Raw genomic sequence first — 21,096 nt, forward strand, 5'->3', positions numbered from 1 at the left:
TTCAATCCCCCTGCCTCAGCCTCCCCAATTTGCTGAGAGTACAGGTGTATACCATAGTATGTATCTTATGGTGAGTTTGCCTTTTGGTAAAAATGAAAGCAAAGCACAAGATAAAGCAGGCAGAGCCTTCCTGGTATGTCATGATTCTCAGTACTTTAGAGGCTGGACAAACAGACATCTGTGGGAAATCAAAATATGAACCACTCACGTTACCAAATAGATCATCTTCAAGTCACAGCGACGCAATACAAGACAATGAAAACCACGCTAGTGTGCAACCCCACATACAACACTAAGAAGAATACTAAATCTCACTCCCTACACATCTCAAAGCAATTCTCCACCCACAGTGACTGTATAAGGAGCACTTCTTTCTAAAACTATTTGTGAATTTACATTTCTATGGGCCTTGGAAATGCACATACCAAGAAGTGTAGTAAAACTAAGACAGAAACCAGTTCGGCATTAGCAGTCTTTTGGAAAGGCTCTACAAACAGGATTTGATTGTATGACCTGTTCTAATATAAAAGCCAAAAGGTAAAATGTTAAATATTTCACTAACTTACCACACAGAAAAAGGTACCTTTATCCTTCTAAAATGTAAAACCAAGTTCCCCCACTCTAGTAAACACATGAGAATGTCTTAAAAAATACAGCAAATATCTGAGAAACTTGTACTTTATCAGCTTGGATTGGCTCACGTTTTCTTGACACCTACTGCACGAAAGCAAACACCACTGTCATAAGCAGAAGATGACATGACACCAGTCCCCACCAGCACCGAGAACACAGCTTTTGGCTTCACACAACTGGCGCATGTTAGTGAGCATCACTCGGTGCCACAAATGAGGATAAAAATCTAAACGGAAACATCACCAACCTTGATGTATGCAATTTTATTTGTGATCTGTATACAGATGACAACTTTGAATGATTCCTTATATGCACTGCAACAAGCCCTAATAAACGTCTATTTAATTTTGTTATCTGATTTAAATTGAAAAAAAAAACCTGATAATCTATAAGTGTGTGTGCATTTTTTTTTAGAATATTATTGTATTATTTAAGCAGAAATCCCTCATTATGATAGCTCAGGTTTGTTCCTAAAGATGTCTTACACATGAAAATAATATAGTTCTTCCTCATGTTGTAACTATGTAGAAATCAACGGAGTACAAAGCATGACTAACAGAAAACATACACTCTCTCACTCACATACTACAGACTTAATTTCCTAAAAGACAAGAGAAGAGACGATTTCTCACTCGGGGGATAAAATCACATTTGTCAGTGAACCAGACTAATACTCTAAAGCTGCTGCTAGATGCCAGGTTGATCCTGTGCAAAATACAAAAAACACAGAACAGTAGAAGACAGCCATGGTAAGCAAAAGCACAATGTAAGGAAGTCTACGGCAAAAACCATGTGGCTAATGCAGAGAAAGAGCCATGGAACTGGGTAAGAACACTGGCTCCAGCTAGAAGGAAGTGAGAGGGGAAAAAAAAATGGGGCTGTCCAGTAGAGGGGTGAGGACTGGGGACGAAGCTAGGATGGCTAGTTCATCTCCTGAACAGGAAATTGCCCACCAACTTCCCAGGACTAGAGGGTTATGGAGAAGTCAAGGAAGCTGGGCTTTAGCTCCGTCTACAGTCCACAGTTCCACCCACTACAGATGAGAAAGCTCTTACTCACACAGTGAGAGAAGTAACTACCTACTGAGATGATCCAAATAAAATATGGAGCTCAAAGTACTCACAGGGGTTAAAATCCCTACAGCAACTCCAAAACCACAGGAAAAAAAAGAGCAGCTACCCTTAAAAATCACCTCCCCAGAGTGAGGAAGAGAACTCCGTGAATTTGCTAGTTTAGCGCAGGAGAGAATGTTCTGGGGCTCTTTTGGTCTACCAGGTAAATCACTGCAAACTTCGCAGTCAATTACCACAGTCTGAAACACATTACAGTTCGTTCTATATTCAGCAGGAGTACAGAGCAGACAGTGAGGCTGCGAGCTGCGCATTTTATACATTACCTTACAGTTATGACAAGTGTATCTTTATGCAGAATATTTCTCTTACAGTCTACTTTCTGACAATATGCCATAATTAAGAAGAAAAAAGCAGAACTCTTCCAGAGATCTAAAAAATCATGAGCAGTTTCTCACCTTTAATGGAAGAAGTACTGTTATCTATCAGACAAATCTACCAAATAAATAAAAAATGCATATGTCCTAACCAAGATAAATATCCTTTCCATCAGGGCACACAGAAAACACGATGTTAATTTTATTCACCGAAAACAATGCGTGCAGTTCAAGGAACAAACAACTTTTGTGTCTGACATTTAAGAGGGAAGCTTCCTTAAGATCCACACACACTTCCCTAGCTCCATGAAGCTGTCCCAACCCCCAGGAAGAGAGAGCAGCATTTCATTTTACAGCGCAAAGATGCCGGTACAAACGGCTTACAAATATGTCCGTATAAACACGTACGTACACAGAGCACACTGAACAGAACTGCACTGTAAAGCAACACACTCCTGGAAGCATTGGCACCAACTTACCTTGCGCCCGTCACTTGCATGGCAGTTCACATTGAGAGGTGTCAGTAAGGCCATCAGTTTGTCTTCATTACCACTCCTATAAAGAGGGAGGAAGTCAATTTCTGTAGTCACAGGGCTGCTTAGGAGTATTTACGGGTGTTTTCATTGAGAGTGGAAAACAAAGATGTTGCCTTATTTTTTAAATATGGACCACAATGCATGTCTTAATATTTATTTCAGTTAACATAATTCCTGTTAATTATGTAGTGTTACGATATGTTGGGTAATGTAGCTTTCTACATTTAAAAATTTATCTACAGAGTCATTTTAATTACAAACAAACTTTATTATGAAAAAAAGAAGTCTGGAGTTTAAAAATACAAATTCTATAAAGAGGTAATCAATTAAATTATAAATGACCATGACTACCACCACCATCAACAAAATAGCTGAGGATTTTAACGTTTACTTTATGTCTTTCCTTCAAGCTTGGTTAGGGAAAATATCTTCAAAGCAAAAGAAAGACATAGGCATATAAACACTCCAAGAATATCTTTTGAAACGTTTGCAGGTACCTCAAGATAGGTTACAAATAAAATTAGCCTTACAATACTCAGCACAGTGAAGGATTCTGTCATTATGCCCACTAACAATGTAAAATAAAGTGCACAAAGACTTAGTAGATCTTATCCACACTATATCCCTTAAAACCCAAGCAAGACAAGAACAGGTTATAAATCTTTATACTCCTCCACCTGCCCTCCCCCTTTCCTCCCTTAGATGCATTATACTCACTTAAAATGAATGGAATCACTTACCTAGCAGCTTCTAGGAGTTCGTCTTTTTTGTATTCACCTAGATGATTGCAAAATATCATGCTGTTAGCATTTGGCAGAAGACAGATTAAGAAATGCAGTAGGCAGCAAATAGAGAATTAAATAGAGAAGAACAGAAAAAGAGAGTCCACACCCCGCTGGGTGATGGAGCCGTGACGTTAGCCAGCTTGTGAAGGCAGCATCACCAGTGCCTTGGAGACGGGCAGCAAATTGACGCAGCTTCTTGTCCAATCCTCAGATGAAATAGCTTTCTTCAGACAACCAATGAATGCTAAATCTCGCGTCCAGGAACACATTCCCTCTGATAACAGCATGCCAGCTCAAGACAATGTCCCTTCCCCCCGTTTGTATTCAGGCTGTCACAGTATACTTGTGAAGCATAATACATTTTGAGACAAAAGCAAAATAATGTGCCTCTTTAAAGGTACGAATTACTAGCCTTCAAAAAAACCTCAGTTTTATTTCTAACGGCATGGAAAGTTGTTTTTTTTTAATTGATTACCATCACTGAGCTTTATAGCAAGAAAAAGGAAAGAAAGAAATGTAAATATCAGAACCACGAATCCTTTCTCCCCTCGACAGGGAAGGTCTGTAGACTAGAAATACGTGAACTACGTACCAAACGCAGCGAGCCTCTTGGAGGCAGTGCTCCAAAACCAAAACAGAGAGCACATTCTTTAACCGGCAACAATAACCTAACCTGCATCAGCCTTTATCCTCGGTATGCCAAATTCTACCAACAGTAAATCTTAGTAAGTAGGCATCTCAGGAAATGAGCAGGGAACCAGTTACTACAACATGGGTAATTTTACTCTATTTTTCACAACAGACTTTTCAAAATGTATCAGTGAAAATAGAAATTACAAATCTTTCATGGCAGATTTCTTAGAGTACTCAAGATCTAACAAGTTTCTTTTGCGAGCTCAACTGAAGGACAAGGAACCTTAATAATAACAACACTGTGTTTGTTCCTTCATTAAATAAAAAGAACAGCCAGGGTTATGATTCAGCTATAAGGCAGTCGGTAATATCATTAAAGAAATAATTATACAAATTGCCTTAACATGTCATCTGTGAAAAAATATCAGGTATACATTAGCAAAAGAAAACTTTAGATTAAATAAAAGTTAAATAATAACCTTAAATTGTTTTAAAATACTTATTTGCGGTCATACCTTTCTTTACATTTTCTTTGCATTTTGCCATGAAGTTGAGCTATTTTAATGCAAACACTACAAAGATACCAAGGACCACTGAGTAGCTGCTTAAATCCTATAATCCACTATTAACAAATATTATATAGCTTTGCCTTTGTCTTGTCTCTTGGATTGGAACTAGGCTAAAATCTAGAAACTATAACCATGTTTTCAAATAGAAAAGTTATTAAGGGAATCTTATACCAATGAAATCTGTTCTATGCACCCCCCAATTCCATATGGTAGGTAGATTGAACAATTTCAGAATCACAGAATTAGTCTTTCCAATTTCCTATAAATTGTAGTTCAGGTTGTTTAATAATTAACCACGCAAAAGTAAAACTGTATCTTCTGGCCAAAAAGGCTCAAAGCTAAAGACTTCCCTTTATTAAACATTTTTTACAGCAATATGGAAGTTGAACATACTATGAATATGATGTTATAAAGTCAAATTTAAAACTAAAAAGCCTGAATAATTATAATCTAAATAATGCAAATTATGGAATACATCTATAAAAGCCACTTGTGCATTCAAAAGGAATATTATCCTATTAAAGGAGAGAGAGAAAACTGTAAGCAAACGATTGCAGTAGATTGTGAGGAAATCTATGAAATACTATTACGGGCTTATTGGCTAGTCTAAATAGGGTTCCGGACAGGCTGACTGTGGGTTAAGGAGGTCTTTCGGGAGAAGGACACTACAGCAGAGTTTTAAAGAAGAAATGAGTGGCTTTCAGGTGAGGAATGTGGGAGAGGAGGAAAGGCCGGAGGAGAGAGGAGGGGAAAGGCTGGCTCTTCCTAGACAAGCCAAGGACATCAGCAGGACAATGAGGCAGACTAAATGAAAGGACCAAGTTTGAGCTTGCTGAGAAAATGTTGAAATGTTTTAACAGGAAGAATGCAAAATACATTGTATTTAAGCATCTTCAAGTTTACTGACTACACAAAATATTTCCATACTTCACTCCAGCAAACTTTTGTTGGGAAGAAAGGCAGCCAGGACATGGCGACGAGGTACTAGGCTCTGACAGCTGATGTTCTGGATTATGCATATTTGCATTGTGAACTGCAAGTAACTACTGAACTTCAAGCCATGGTGAAATATAATTTCAATAAGCTAAGTAGAAAAACTGCAAAGGAGTCAGGCCCCTCACAGTTCCAATCAGTCTACCTGCACAAAGTCCTAAGCATGCACAGCTTGCTCTTTTCACCAAAAAGGTACAGTTCTGAAATAATACTATTCCTTTCTGCATAGGCTGATAATACGGCAATGCTTTCAAAAGAAATATGTAAGTATGCATTACAGATGATTCTACGCTTCCTGTTAGAGATCCTAGCGCTTTAATCAGCTTTTCTGCAATACATTCTAGCATCCACTATCTGGTGCCCAAGGACCACAATGAGTCAACAGCTGAAGCCATTTCTCACACCCTGCTTCACAGGAAAAAGTAGCATAATGAATCCAGAATCCTTTGTACACTGACAGCAAACCCGGCTGCTTACTAGCAGCCACAGCACCAGATCTGTTTCCCTTTAGCTGAGACCATGGTGCTTTACGGAGCATTTGTACTCTTTAATAATACCCAGTTTGAGCAGCAATGGGTGAGCTAGAGAGCAAATGAAGTCAGAGCAGCCTGGAATGAAGAAAATAGACAGCCTTAAATATCACTTTTTCATTAGAATAAAGTGGGATGAAAACAAGTAGGCACGATGTTTGTTTCATTTTTAAATAGTCATTATTATCAAATATTGATACCTGCAAACATACATATGCCTATACAGACACACAAATTATTGTTTTATAAATGTTATCAGAATGAAGGTTAAAAATAAAACTTCCCTTCGTATTCTCTGAAGTAGTTAGAAATAATTTCTCTTTCTCTTAGGATACAGGAAAATTTTTCTTTTGAAGAAACATACAGAAGTCATGATTATTGATTTACATCAATTTCAACACTATAACTAGCAGGATCAAAGCAGAATGTGTTGCAGAATTGAGCCATTTTGTCTAGATGGGATAGCATGGAAAGTTTATGAGCACAGAATCACAGATTTTGAAAGCAGTAAGGGACTGAAAAAAAAAAAAAAACTCTGACCTTTCTGTCCTCTGCTTTCACAACACACAGGGCGTGCCCGGAGTGATGCTTGCTTTACACATGAAATGAAAGAGATGTAACTGGAAAGTCACCTGCTTAGATCACCCAACCCTGCAGCTCCAGAACAGATCTAACAAGTAAGTCACCTTCTCCCAGACACACAGTCTTGCTGGCCCTGCCTGGCCGGCCTGGTCCTTGCTATGTAGCCTAGGTTAGCCTCAAACTCATAGTGATCTGTTTGCCACTCAGTCTCCTGAGTGCTGGGATTACTGGCATGTATCACCACGCCCAGTAGTTATCATATTTATTAGTTAATGAACTGGTCCTAAAGCAGTCAAACTGAGTGTCTAGTCCTACTACGATCCACCAATCTCTCAGGCTCTGGAACTAGCTAATGTGTAGACAAAGAACCACAATTTGAACTTTGAAAGACAGGATTACATTAGAGGAAAGAAACTAAACTGTTAAGTACAAGAACATTTTATAAATCCAAGAATTAGTAGCTTTAAATAATATAATAAACCCAAATTTCCCATCAGAACCACTTTGAAGCACTGGACTTATAAACATGGACCACTGGACAACAGGAAGAGAACTGAAGAAAATTCATCTGGGTCTCTTCAAGTGATCGACACATTTCACATTTCCATAGCACGCTTTAATTCCTGAACTTCTTAGGTATCTCAAGGGCAGACCTTTGCAAAGACTTCAGTCTCCATCACCAAGTTAATGCATGCACTCTCATGGTGCTGGGTGCACAGCAGCCCCTGACCTGACAATCCTGATACTCCTGGAGAGTGCTCACCAGTAGCACGAACTGGTAAGCTGATACAGAAATCTTGGCACTGTGGTACCAGCAAATAAAAAAATTGATTCTTTTAGCCAAACCCACAGCCTATTTGGGGAATAAAATATTAGTTGAAGTGATGTATTTCATTGTGTTTTGGTTTGAAGACTTAGAACCAGTTAAGTGGTTGTGAAAAGACTTTAGCTACAAGACCAGAAAACAATCTATTCTCTAGTCACTAAAGCTAGATCCTCAGGCAAACTAATTTTCCAACAGACTGATACTCTATATAGAAACCAGGGTCTTAGTAATAATTAACCCATTGTTTTTATTCTAAAATCTTTTATGAAGATTTCTGAGACAAGGGAAAAACGTCAAAGGTCTTCCTAAGTTTTCAATCCCTTGTTTCTATTCTTGAGTCCTATCAAATCTTCCTGTCTCTTCTGGTGTGGCTTCAAAGTCCATACCATCAGCTAAATCTAAGGTCGCAATCAAAGGAAACACTCCACAATTTTTCAAAACAGAACACTTGAGGCTGTGAAGAGGTTTTTTTGTTTTTTTGGGGTGTTTTTTTTTTTTTTTTTTTTTTTTTTGGTGGCAATCTTTTACTTGTCTCCTAAAAGTTCAGTAGCTAACATTAACTAGCTAACTAGGACAAAACTAAAGCCTTCTGTTGCTCAGTCCCACCACTGTATTTCAGTAGTGTCTGTGTGACAAGCATTCACTTCCATGCCTGCACACTACTGCAATACAATGGTGGGACTTGTACTGCAACTGAAGGGTGCTCTGATCATTCAGAAGCCCCCGTTTAGCCCCCGTTCTTCCTACTGTTAAAATTCCTGCAATCAAGTCTCTAAATTTTTCTTTCTCTATGTTTACTATCCAACAACTGCTTCATCCCCATGAAATACAGGGAACACTGACTAAGCTGGCCCCAATCTTTCAACACCGGAGAGGACAACTCTATTCTAACTGGAGATATAAATACACACTGATGAAGAGGGGGGCTGTATTGTGAGATCTATAATCTCTAAAGTAGGATATTAATGCTCAGGATGTGTTCCTCTAGGAAGCTGTTAACCAGTGAGCTGTCTACCAAGTCCACTGTCATTTCAAAGAGAATGACCTTTTAGAGCACACTGCAGAGGAAGAACCCGTGGATACATGACAAAGATGACAAGGAAAGAAGGAAGGAATGAATTCTCATTTTAAACAAGGCACATTACAATGCTTACAGGACCTGGGACCTCAGACTGCTCACTATCAAATATCTATCCAATGGCAGCTGAGGGTCTCGGTAATCAAATTAAAATACAATTATAAAAAAAGAAAGCAAGCAGTTTAGAAAAGTAAATTGCACATTTGATCCACTTGGCAATAATTTGGGCTATACTGATGACCTTTTATTCTTTCTTTCTTTCTCCTGTCTTCCCATCCTCCCTTCTCTTCCCTCCCTAAGCTCAATGTGTTGACACAGGCTGGTCTTGAATTTGTGCTGATGATTTCCCACCCTGACTCCCAACAATGGGATTACAGGTGTGCACCAGCAGGTGAGGCTACAAAGCTTTTTTAGGGGGCTACTTTTGTTTTGGGGGGACAAGGGCTCATTTATAGAGCAGGCTGGCCTTGAACTCACAGAGATCTACCTGCCTCTGCTTCCCAGATGCTAGGATTAGAGGCATGTGCCACTACGCCATGTTTCTAGCATTTTTCTAGACCTCCTAGTTCATACTCGCTTAATTTAAAGTCTGAAATGGGTGCACATAACTACCACATTTCACTGACAACTATGAATGCTATAGGGAATGTTTTCAGATTCTACGGGGGGTGTTCTGTACTATGGTAAAACTGTCTTATTATACTATGTATTCATGTATATTTTACATAGTTACATTCATGTTTTTTTCAAAGGGAGGAGAGCCTCATTATGTAGACTACAAAGATCCAGCCTGCCTTCTGTCTCCTGAGTGCTGAGATTAAAGGTGTCTACCACTATGCCTGGTACACTCACACTTTTAAAGTATTTTTTAACTTTACTTAGTGTATGCATGCATGCATGTATGCACACGTGTAAGAATGTGCTGGTAGAAGCCAGAAGAAGGAAGAGGGTGTTGGATTTTTCTGGTGCTAGAGTTAGAGGCAGTTATGAGTTTCCAGTGTGGGTGCTGGGAAGCTAATTCCGATCTTTTGCAAGAGCAGCAAATGCTCTTAACCACTCAAATTATCTCTTAGATACTACTGAAGACAGAGAATATTTCTATTGCACCCCAAAATTTCTCATGCTTTTGTGAAGCCCCATTTCATAGCAACCACTGGTCTAATTTCTGTCCCTAAAGTTTCTATTTGTTTACTTGACATTTCTCCATTTTCTCCCACTGTTGGAGATTGAACCCTATTGACTTGAACTTGTTCAAGCACAGACCTCTAGCCCAGCCACCCAATGTCAAGTCATCTGACTAGAACTAGTGAACACATAAACATTTGAATCTAGGCTTTTTTTTTTAACTTGGTGTAAATGCTTTTGAAATCTGTCCCTGTCACTAGACAGAGTAGAGTTTTGTTTTTTTTTTTTTGTTTTTTTTTTATTGTTAAGCAATATCATTACATAGACATACTTCAATTTGATTACCCTTTCCCTAGCTGACAGAAATCCAGGGTTGCATTTTTGGTGGTTGTAAAATGACATTATTATAAGCATCTATGGAAACCATTTTGTATGGACATATGATTTCATTTCTCTTGGACAAACATCTAGTAGTAATGCTGATTGCTGGGCTGCTTATTAAATATATATTTAACTTTGCAAGAAGTGGTCCATTCACATTTTTTTTTTAAATCTAAGAACTTAAACCAATACATCAAATGACAAGCTCTGCCACCACATGCCCCATTTAATGTCTTCTCTCTAATTGAAATTCTTTCCATTCTGTTATTACATTTAGGTACTTTTTCCTCCCACCATCTTCTTTACAATAGTTCTGTAACTCATCCTTCATGTCTTCAATTCCTAAATCACAACTACCACATTCATTTCTACTTTAGTTTACCCACCCCATTGCTCAATGAGGTCCAAGACAGTTCTTACATCATTAGGAAAATAGTCACATGAACTTCTACACTAGTCTGCCATTCTTTAGGATTAAACTTGTCACAAGAAGCGGGGGTCTGACAATTCCCAGATAGGTGTCTCATACACTCTGGGCTTCAGTAGGCTGATGCATTCAAAGGGCAGAGCTCCCTGATAAGAGCAAGCACTATAGGGAAGCAATCTTCTTTTCAAAGATAACAATATGGTTCCTATAATTCACAATGCACTGTGTTCATACAGTCTCACAGCTCTTGAGGCAGCAGCTACTATACATCTTTCAGTTTCTTAGATGAAGAGATCAATTTTGCCTACAGGTTTAATCAAAAATGATTTTTTTCAAATAAACATTGTAATATAATACCTCACGTATATATTACAAACATTAGGAGATGGTGTTGAGTATTTTGGTATTTCTAATTCTTTGATGGTCGTATACTTTTCTCATAAATATATCAGCCACGTTTACATAAAATTAATCATTGGCCTTGCTAAAAGGCTGGTACCACAAACACTAACTCTTGGAACACTCAAAAACTACAGCAGGATAGATGGCGGAGTTTTCAATGTAACTGTTAATTTAGCATTTTAAGTTCTCTGTTCTTGACAGAATTTCTTTTTGAACTATATTATATACTTCTATGTATTCAATAGGGATTATCTGAAAAATGATGCTATACTTTTCTTGGTAGTTCAAGGTCAGTTACTAGGAACATCCAACAGACTATCATAATGTAAGCTGTGGGTCTATAAGACGAGCAGGGCTATCTACACTTGTTCAAATACTTCTAGAATGCTATGCATTTTGTTATTTCAAAGTGTTTAATTCATTTACTTTTCTCTTTGTGTTATCAAATGCATTTAATTTGAATGGATATAAGTGTCAATCCTAGCAGTTCAAGCTCTGGGCAAGCAGGAGCTGGCAGATTCTTCACAGCCTCTTAACTTAATGTGGGGGTGGGGAGACACTTGGCTTTCTAGATAGGAGAAAACAATATGGTCTTGTGGAACAGAAGGTGAAAATTCTGGCAACTGATGGCTGAACATCACCCGAATAACAAAAGAATGCTTGAGAAGGCTAAACGTAATGCTTTGCAAAACTGAATGAAATCCTCCACGTGTCTCTTGGAGGGGCAGGACAGGGCCTGGGCTGACTTGGGAGTCCCTGAGGAATTCTAACAGAGAGCATCACTTTAGGGCCAAACATTTCAAATTAATTCGGGCTATGCTATTATCGACCCTTGTGAGTTTGACCAAGTCATTTAACCTTCCTACAAATCTCATGTTTCTCATTTTTTTTTTTTTTTTAAAAAAAAAACTTACTTTATGGGGTTGCTATGAGGGTCAGGGATAATACAAAATAAAGCACCCAATACTGCCTGACTTAGATAGAACACCCAAGATAGTAACGAGGAAAAGAATGTGATTCAAAGTTTAAAGCACTTGGTTTTTATACTAACAACTGTTCTTATTTTGCTCTGGGCAGCCAAGGACAGAGGGAGTTCATCTTCTCTCATTAAAACCCCTTGAGAGATTTTCAATTAAAGGAACTAACAGTTACAGAATACGAGAAAATGTTTTTCTTCCACTTCCCACAATTCTTCTCCACAACATGCTTTTCCTTCAATGAAAGGAGGGTGGCATTTTATATTACTGTACTGTGTGTGTGTGTGTGTGTGTGTGTGTGTGTGTGTGTGTGTGTGTGTGTGGTGGGGCGGTCACTAGAAAGTTGCAATCACAGCAGAAGCAGAGAAACTGATAAGCCCCACTAGGCAAGCAAAAGAAAAAGGATGGATTTAAATAATGACCAAGACATTGTGAAAGCTTTCAAAGGAGTCAACTGTAAAATGATGCGGGTCAACCTTCTCTTCTCTATGTCAAAAAGAACCTTAACCCTACGGTTAATGAAGGAGCCTTGCCAGGAGGAAGAATCTACCTGCTCTTAGAAAGCTTGCAAAAGAAAGAGACGTGTATTTGTGCTGAGTCCCTCCACATATGTGATGGTCACTAATATTCTAGCTGGTGACCTACTGACAGCTGCATGTATATTCACAGGTCAGCAGTAATGATGTCATAACAAAGACAAGTGGGGTTTTTTGTTTTTGTTTGTTTGTCACTTCACAATTTGTTATTTTTAAGCTAGAAACTGACTTTAAGTCACATACACTGGCTTCATAAAATGTATGTCAAATATAGCTATTTTTATTACATGTGAATGTACCAACCAACCCTGATATATAACAATCTTTACAAAATGTGATTAAAGCTTAGTATGCACATTAGTCAGCATGTTAAAGCATGAGGTTTGAAACAAATTTTAAAGTAACATTAACCTAGTATTAGCACTGTGTTTAATACTGAGGAGATGGAGGTCATCCCTACTGATAATGATGGGATGAGAACATGGAAGACAATGGTTCCTATGCATGGCCATTAAACGATTAGAAAAGTGATCATAATTCTCTCTTAGAGTGACCTGTTTTCTAAACAATGAATGACACTGTCAATCTGCTTCATTCCTAAAGCCAGCCTAAGTCTTGAAGAGTATTTCTGAACTATATTGGTCCATTCCTTTCCTTTTGGAGACAGGATCTCACTCAGTGGCCCAGGAACATCTTGAACTGGTGATCCTCTCGCCTCAGCCTCCCAAGTGCATGTACTACTGCTATGCTTTGTGGGCCTCTTCCTTTAGAAACTCTGGAGTATGCAAACGCCTCGACCCTGTAGGAAACCTTCCCCCCTCCCTGAAACTACTCTCAAAACTCCTCTGGGATGCACTGTGCCTGAGACAACATGTAAAGTATGCAAAATAATCTTGGACGATGTGAGTTCACATGCTGGAAGTTTGGTCCCTAGTATAGCGATGTTGAGAGATGGTGGGGCTAAGTCCAAAGTAAATGAGTAACTGGTGGTATCAGTTAGCTGCTGGCTCCTTGCATGATTCAGTCAGGCTGTTATTTTGGCTCTCCAGTGGAGAAACATCATCCCCTCTGTTTCTTTTTGACTTTATTTTTTTTTATTTTTAAAAGTATATATATTTATTTAATATTTTTTGACATAGGCTCTCACTATGTAGCACTGGCTGGCCTAAATCTGCCTCTGCCTCCCAAGTGTTAGGATTAAAGGTGTATGCCACCATGACCAGCTTAATAATGTTTTATCTACAAATAAAGCAAGCTTTATATGTCATGAAGAATTGTTTTTACTGGGACTCTTAACACATTCTGTCTGTTTATAGTCAGTCTTACGAAGTGGCCCAGGATGGCACTGAACTCATTCTGTAGTGCAGGCAATTGAATTTGTGATCATCCTGCCTCTGCCTCCCAAGTAGATGGTGGGCCTTTATCACCAGGCCTAGTTTAATTTCTTTTAAATAGAACTAAAATAAAATAATTAGGGCCAGCAAGTTGGCTCAGTAGGTAAAGGTTCTCACTGTTCAACCTGAACTCCTACACACACCCTCATACACATAAATAAATGAAATTTAAATATTTTAATGAATAAAATAGCTGTATGTATTATTAGGAAAGATGAGAAATTAGGGTTAAAAACTAAAAAAAAAAATTCAATAATCTAAACTAAAATTTTATTTTAAATCAACATTGAAAGATTTTATACATTTTTAAATTGCAATATTTTTATTTTTGAGACATATTACATCATTTCCGCCTTCCTTTTCTTCCCTCTAAAACCTCCCATGTACCCCTGCTCTAGATATCCTTTTAATTCTTGCTACATATATGTATTATATGTTACATATACGCATGTATTCTTAACTATATAATAACAACACGCTTAGTCCATTTGTATACTGTTACTTGTATGTATGTTCTCAGTGCTGACCATTTGGAACTGGACAACCAAATGGTGTGCTCTTCCCTTCAGAAGACTGTTTTCTGCTCTCAACACCCCTTAGCTGCCTGCAGTTCTTCTGTGTCTAGGGTTGAGGCCTCCTGGGCTTTCCCACTTCCATGGCAGCATGTCTGTTGGTGTTGTCTTTGTTCAGGTCGTGCTCAGGCAGCCATGTTGGTGAGATTTCATGGGTGGAACTTCTCTGACATTTCTAAGAGACCTGTTCTTACAGCAAACTCCCTGCTTCTCTGGTTCTTACAATCTGTCCGCCCTCTTCCACAGTGACCCTTGAGCCTTAGGAGCAAGAGTTGTGTAGTAGATGTATCAGTTGGGGCTGGGCTCCTGAATTCTGCATTTTGATTGGCTGATGCTTTCTTTAATAGTCTCTGTCTACTGCAAAGAAGAGTTTCTACACTTACCTCTGGGATAAGGACAATCCTTAGAATGTAGTGAGGAGTGTACTGGTTTAGTAAATGGTGGTTGGAGGTTTTCCTCCAAGATCCCTGACGTCTCTAGCCCTGGGCAGCAGGCATGCTTTCCCTTTTGTTGAGGCAGCCTGAAGTACCTTTAGAAGGCTGTTGCTGGTTACCACAAAGGTAGGAGCGCCACTACTGCACCCCTGAAGTTATCCTGCCATGTTGGTGGTTGTGGTTCATAGGTGTCACAGATGGGTCTGACCATTGACTGTTTTCCTTCTTTGGAAGCTTACACAATGTCTTTTGGTCCCATGAAAGCTACAACTCAGGAAGGAAGACTGCAGGTTAGAGCCAGCTCAGGTCCTCTGTCTAATGTGGTGTCCTCCACAATGGGGACCCTAGCTTGCACCCCAGGAGAGGGGACAACAGCAGTAGCCTATACTGTTCTGGGAGTCTCTTGGACAGCCCTGACCAACAACTCCAAAGGGGGCTTCTCATGTCCGTGTTGGAGTTTTTGTTAGATAGTCTATGGCTCTCAAGCGAAAGAAACATTGCCAGCTTGGAAGGGGAAATTTCATTTACATGTATTGTTGGCACTTTTATATACAAAGTTAATAGTGTGGTCCCTTATGACTTCTTTAGCCATTCTTACTGCTATTTCACCCTCCTCCTCCTCCTCCTCCTCCTCTCCTCCTCCTCCTCCTCCTTCTTCTGTATTTATCTTCCTTCACTCCTTAATTAAAGCCCCTCTATTCTCCCATTTCACTGTTCAGATCACTTGTATCCTACAATTCCCCTCTCAATTGCTCTCCTATGTTCCTAACTTCCTCTACACTCCAATTACCCCCTTTTACTTTTCTGACTTCTGCAATTACTTCAGGCTGTATATTCATACCCGAAGACTTGGAGAAGGAAGTGTTTTCCGACTCTGGGTGACCTCATTCGATATGCTTTCTAACTCCATCCATTGACCTGCAAGTTCATGATCTCATTTTTCTATCGAGTTGAATGATATTCCATAGTGTACATGGACCACATTTTCACCATTCATTCATCAATTGGAGGACATTTAGGTTGTTTCAATTCCCTAGTTACTGTGATTAGAGCAGCAATGACCATGAATGAGCAAGTATCTGTAGAGCAGGTGTTGAGTCCATTGGGCAATGTGCTGAAGAGTGGTAAAGATGGGTCATACAGATTTATTTCTAGTGTTTTGGGGATTCCTCATGCTGATTTCCAGAGTGGCCAGCAGTCTACAATAATAGCAGCAGTGAATGCAGAGTCCCTTTTCCCCATAGCCTCTCCAGCACGTCCTGTGTTGTTTGGTTGGTCTTTGCCTTTCTGACTAGGGTAAGATGAAGTTTCAAAGTTAGCATTTCCTAATTGCTAGGGACAATGAAACACATTTTTATATACTTCTTAGCCATTTTTATTTCTTCTTTTGTGAATTCACTGTTCAGACCTAAGCCCATTGTTTTGAATGGGTTGTTTGGTTGATGCTTTATTCTTTGAATTCTTTACATATTACGGATATTAAGCCCCTGTCACATGTACAGCTGGCAAAGATTCTCTCTCATTCTGTGGGCTTACCCTTCAACCAGTTGATTGTTGTTGTTTGTTTTTTCTTCTGTGCAGAAGCTTTTTAGTTTCATAAAATTGCCCTTGTCAATTATTGGCCATAATTTTTGGGCAAAATGAGTCTTATAAGAAAGTCCTTCCCTAGATCTATATCATGTATGGTTTTCTAATTTTTTTTTTCTTTTGAGCAGTGACAAATTATACAGCCAGATCGTTCGTTCGTGCCTGGTCATGTTTATAAGGGACAATATTCTGGTTCATTTTGTGCCATTTCAAAGTATTTGTCTCAAGCTCAAATAAATATAGAGACAAAATTTGAATTTTTTATATATAGAAAACCAAAAAAAAAAAAAAAAAACCTAATGTGACAAAGATAGAAAACTGCTTCAAATAAATTTAGTTTTAAACAGCCATACATTTTAGAGAACACAGTAAGTCAGAGACTGAAAACAATTCTCACACAATCTCTCCGTTAGCAACAGATAGTATTCATTCATTTGATTAAATGTGAGTCAATTGACAGAATCAGTCATTTGTATAATGGCTTCTGCATAGAATTATCTAAGAACAGTGGCAAAGATTACCTAACTAAGAGCTTTGTAATTGGTATAAAATCTCAGCAGGCAATTTTTGGATTCTTGGTCTAATGTTTTATCATCTTGATAACTTTAATAGATTTAAGTAAAAAATTTGTTTGAAAGGGTGAAAATTTTAAACCCAGGATCCAATTATTTTCTTGGCATACTTAGTGCCTTTCTCTACTTTGTGTAAATCTATAGTTTTTAATGACAGGGGCTGATAAACCATCACATTTTAAAGAAAATGACTTTGCAGACAGGTCTATCTGAGGGCAGATGATATAACTAACAGTAACCCAGAAGTTCTTTTAGGAAAGGCACACAACCTATTATCCCAACTGGCCACCAGATGTATGTATGAGTGTGTGACTGTGTGAGTGAGTGTGTGTGTGTGTGTTATAAAGCACTACAACTGAGTTGCAAAATAAAGTTTATGTATTTCTTCTTGTTAAAAAATAACAGAAAAAGAAAGAGAAGCATTCTCAGAAAAAAGATCTTTAAAATACATATAAAGTGTTAGGAATACTCCATGGCACTAAGCTCTTGTGAATATATTTAGCTTTCTGTTGAAGTAAGTAGAATGTCTTACCTCATGGAAAATAAAATGTCAACAATTGATGCCTTTGATTATAATATGGTATAAAAGAAAGAGATTTCTGAATAAAGCAGACTCACTTTTGTTAGTACACGAAACATACCTTATAGAAGGCAGCCATAACAAGGTCTTTCCATCCCTGTACCCACGCCAACCACCCAACACCTCACGTCCCAGTGCTAACACACTGAACTAAAGAAAAACAGTTCTTTGTGCCTATCTGCCAATCCACACAAACAAAATTAACAAAACGTTCAACACCTAAGTGCTGACGGAAGAATCTACGTCCTGAGAACTACTTCTTAGTGTCTCACCAGCTAAGTACCCCTGTGACTGTTACCAGTGTTGAACAAGCCGGCAGTGAGGGAGAACTCACCCTGGGGTTAACTAAGCAAGGCACCCAGGTGGAGGGTGAGAGAGTCTCTGAGTACTGCGGTGTTGGCTGGAGGTTTAAGTGAAGAGTCTAAGGAAGAAGAGGTTTGCTCTAAATGACTGCAATTACAAAACAGGGTAAGTCCTGCGTAGCTACAAAAGGCAGCTGTCACTCAGAGAAGCTGGGGAGCAGGAAGTCTGCAGTGTGTGGCCTACACAGAGCCTTTGCTCCCCTTTGTGTTAGCAATGTTCTTAAGTAATCTTGTTTCATCCATTTGATAAGTTTTTCAAGTGCCCTGACTTGAAGCTGATGCTACATGAAATTGTTTATGTCTGAAAGGAGAAAAATATAGCCTACTTATGTCAAGGAAGTTCTCACATTTCATCTTTCAGATGTTCCTGGGCCAGTTGTCCTCTGACATCCAACATGTGCACTGTGACACGTGTGTGCATGCATCCCTGCCTGTACACACACACACACACACACACACACACACACACACACACACACACATTTAAAAAACATATAATAAAAACAAAACTTAAAAGACGCTATTTTATTCCTCAAAAGGGATATTTTTATTTCTGCCAATTAGCTGGACACAATTTCTTACAATTAATGCCATCCCAAGGGCAGGCAGGTGATGCTAAGAACCTTGCATGACTTTCTCAGTGGTAAGTGTAAGCTTCAGTGTCCCTGCCATCCACAAAGCTCCCAGAGACCCTCACTCCCTTGTCCTCTGAGGAAAGTTTTCACAACAGTCCGATATTCACTTCTTTTTTCAGCTTTCTGCTATGTGGTTATAGCCATTTTTCTTGCAAGGCATTATGTAAATCTTTGTTTCTTGTTTTGGTTTTTTCATTATAAAAATGTCAATGTCCTTTTGAATCGTAAGGCTGTTTTTGGTTTTTGCTTTTTGAGGCAGGGTTTCTCTGTGTAGCCCTGGCTGTCCTGGAACTCTGCAGACCAGTCTGGCCTCAAACTCAAAGATCCACCTGCCTCTGCCTCCCGAGTGCTGGGATTAAAGGCGTGCGCCACCACCACCTGGCTTTAAGGCTTTTAATATATTTAAATTTTTCTACTTCATATTTTTGAAACTATTTGTTGGAGAAATGTCTTTACTATCATTTTTCTTTAAATAATCTATTAATTTTAATTGCTTTTTCCTAAAAAGTATCATATAAGACCTAAAAGGGGCAGGATTAATCTCTCTCTTTTCTTTCAGAAACAAACCATATAAATTACTAGTTACTCAACAACATTATTTCCTTTGTCCTAGAAGAAAGTCATATTAAAGTGCATGTGTATATGGATGTGACTCCCAGCCCTTTCCTCTTTCAGGAGACTGTTGGTTTGATTTCAAAACTCGTTAATTCCAATGATATCAATACTATTTCGGCATATGATATCAATACTATTTCGGTTTGGAGTTGGCCCCCAAAGACTGTAGTACCTGGGGTACTACTGGCACGGACGCCGTGGCTCAGTAACTAAAAGGAAACGCAAAGGGGTCCAAGAGCTTCCTATGAACTATCTGTTTGGTTGGTAAGTGTCTTTAAGACTCAGACACTGAGAATGCTGGGCAGGAAACAGCAACCAGCAAGCAGTAGCCCCAACTTCTGCGCCAATGGCACTAAAGAGGTTTGATCGCTGCTTCCACTCTTAACTGGATTTCCTCCCTCCTCTATTCCTCCTAGCCTTGGCTTTCAGACATCGTCACTCACACTTCTGTTTGGGATGTTCACTTTTCTTTTGCAAAAAGCATAGGCAAGAAATGATTTTATTTTTCCTTATTAGGTTTTGAAAATGAAAAGAAGACTAATTTTGCAAACAAGTGCACAAAGGCATTGCTCTTCCGGAGACTCCCACATCTGCCTGTTATTGCCCCTGGCATTCTAATAACTTCTTAAAAACAACAGTCATTTCTGCGTCCTGTCAGAAGCAATACATCACTCACTCGCAGTACAACGGAGGGCAGTAGAATAACAGAAAAACAACATATGGAAAGATTGAGTATCAACAGAGAAAGAAGATTCCTTTTCATTCACCTGGGGCCCATTTCCAAACGCTGAAGCCAAATCTATATAACTAGAATTATAAAGAGCAATCAAATTTTCCTCACAGACAGGGAAAGAAAGAAAGAAATCCAGAGGGAAAGAGGATAACGCTACACCTACGAGCTGGTAGACAGAACACCTCCCCCATGAAGAAGAGTGGTGTGCTTGGATAGAAGGGGCGCGCCCTCGGAGAACACAGCCACTGTGTAAGCGCTCTCTCTTACCTGGGGCTGATTTTCTATCCAATTAAGCTCCTAAGTACTACTTCTTTTAAAAGAAATTTCCATATATAAAATGATACAGTCACTTTAGATAATTACACATTTTCTACTTTCTCTCAAAAGGAATTAAAGCATATCATTCCCTGTTCTGCTGCCCATTCCCTGTTAGGCTGTCAATTCAGATGACTTCCAATGCCACACGGGGGTGGGGGGAGGTATTATTAAGATGTGCAGCAATTCCAAACTGTCAGAGGGTTATGATCAAATGTATAAAATCCAGATATTCTAAGTAGGCCTGATCCATTCCCTGAGAAAACACTGCTCGGCCCACATATTGTAGTCATACCCACCAGGCTCAGATGGCTAATTCGGTGAAAAAGCTTCCCGAGAACCAGTTAGTGTGTCTAGTGGGCAGCTAAGGTAGGATATCCTTCAGGAAGGAAGGGAGTGCACTGTACTGTCCCCCAGTAGGAACACAGTCTACTGTGGTCTGCAGAAAAAAATAAGACAAAAGGTGCAGACAGCATTTGCTTCCAAACAACTTCAAGGAGTTAAGTGCCCAGTAGCTCGCTCCCAAACAAGACACAAGAAAGAATTGATAACTGTGACAGTGCTCATAATATTTTCTGGCCTAAATGACAAGAGGAGCTTAAACTTCATTCCTAGAAAAGAACACTTAGTTTTGAGACAATAAATACAAAAGACCACTGATGTGGTTGGAAGGAAAATGTGAAGGGTGCAGGGAGGTTGAGTTCCTTCTAAACAGCAACTCAAAAAGACGGCTGTAATGCAAAGCAGAGAAACCAGTATACACACAGCTGATGATGTAATTCATTAGCTCAGTGGCAACCCTGAGTAAAGCTTAACTTTTCAATGGAAATAATTTCA

The 21,096-nt window shown here is 39.0% G+C and overlaps 1 protein-coding gene across 4 annotated transcripts in view; it reads right to left on the bottom strand.

Moving 5' to 3' along the window:
* The window catches only part of Tnks (tankyrase), a 153,443-nt gene that overhangs the window by 59,970 nt on the left and 72,377 nt on the right, over window positions 1–21,096 (bottom strand). For all 4 annotated transcript variants that reach the window (XM_059244387.1, XM_059244385.1, XM_059244388.1 and 1 more), the window contains 2 exons: window positions 3,357–3,393; window positions 2,560–2,635 (listed from right to left, as the gene is read on the bottom strand). In XM_059244387.1, coding sequence (XP_059100370.1) covers window positions 2,560–2,635; window positions 3,357–3,393 — 113 coding nt within the window. The remainder of the gene's footprint in view (window positions 1–2,559; window positions 2,636–3,356; window positions 3,394–21,096) is intronic.

This window comes from Peromyscus eremicus, chromosome 17, assembly GCF_949786415.1.
Source record: "Peromyscus eremicus chromosome 17, PerEre_H2_v1, whole genome shotgun sequence".
NCBI lineage: Eukaryota > Metazoa > Chordata > Mammalia > Rodentia > Cricetidae > Peromyscus > Peromyscus eremicus.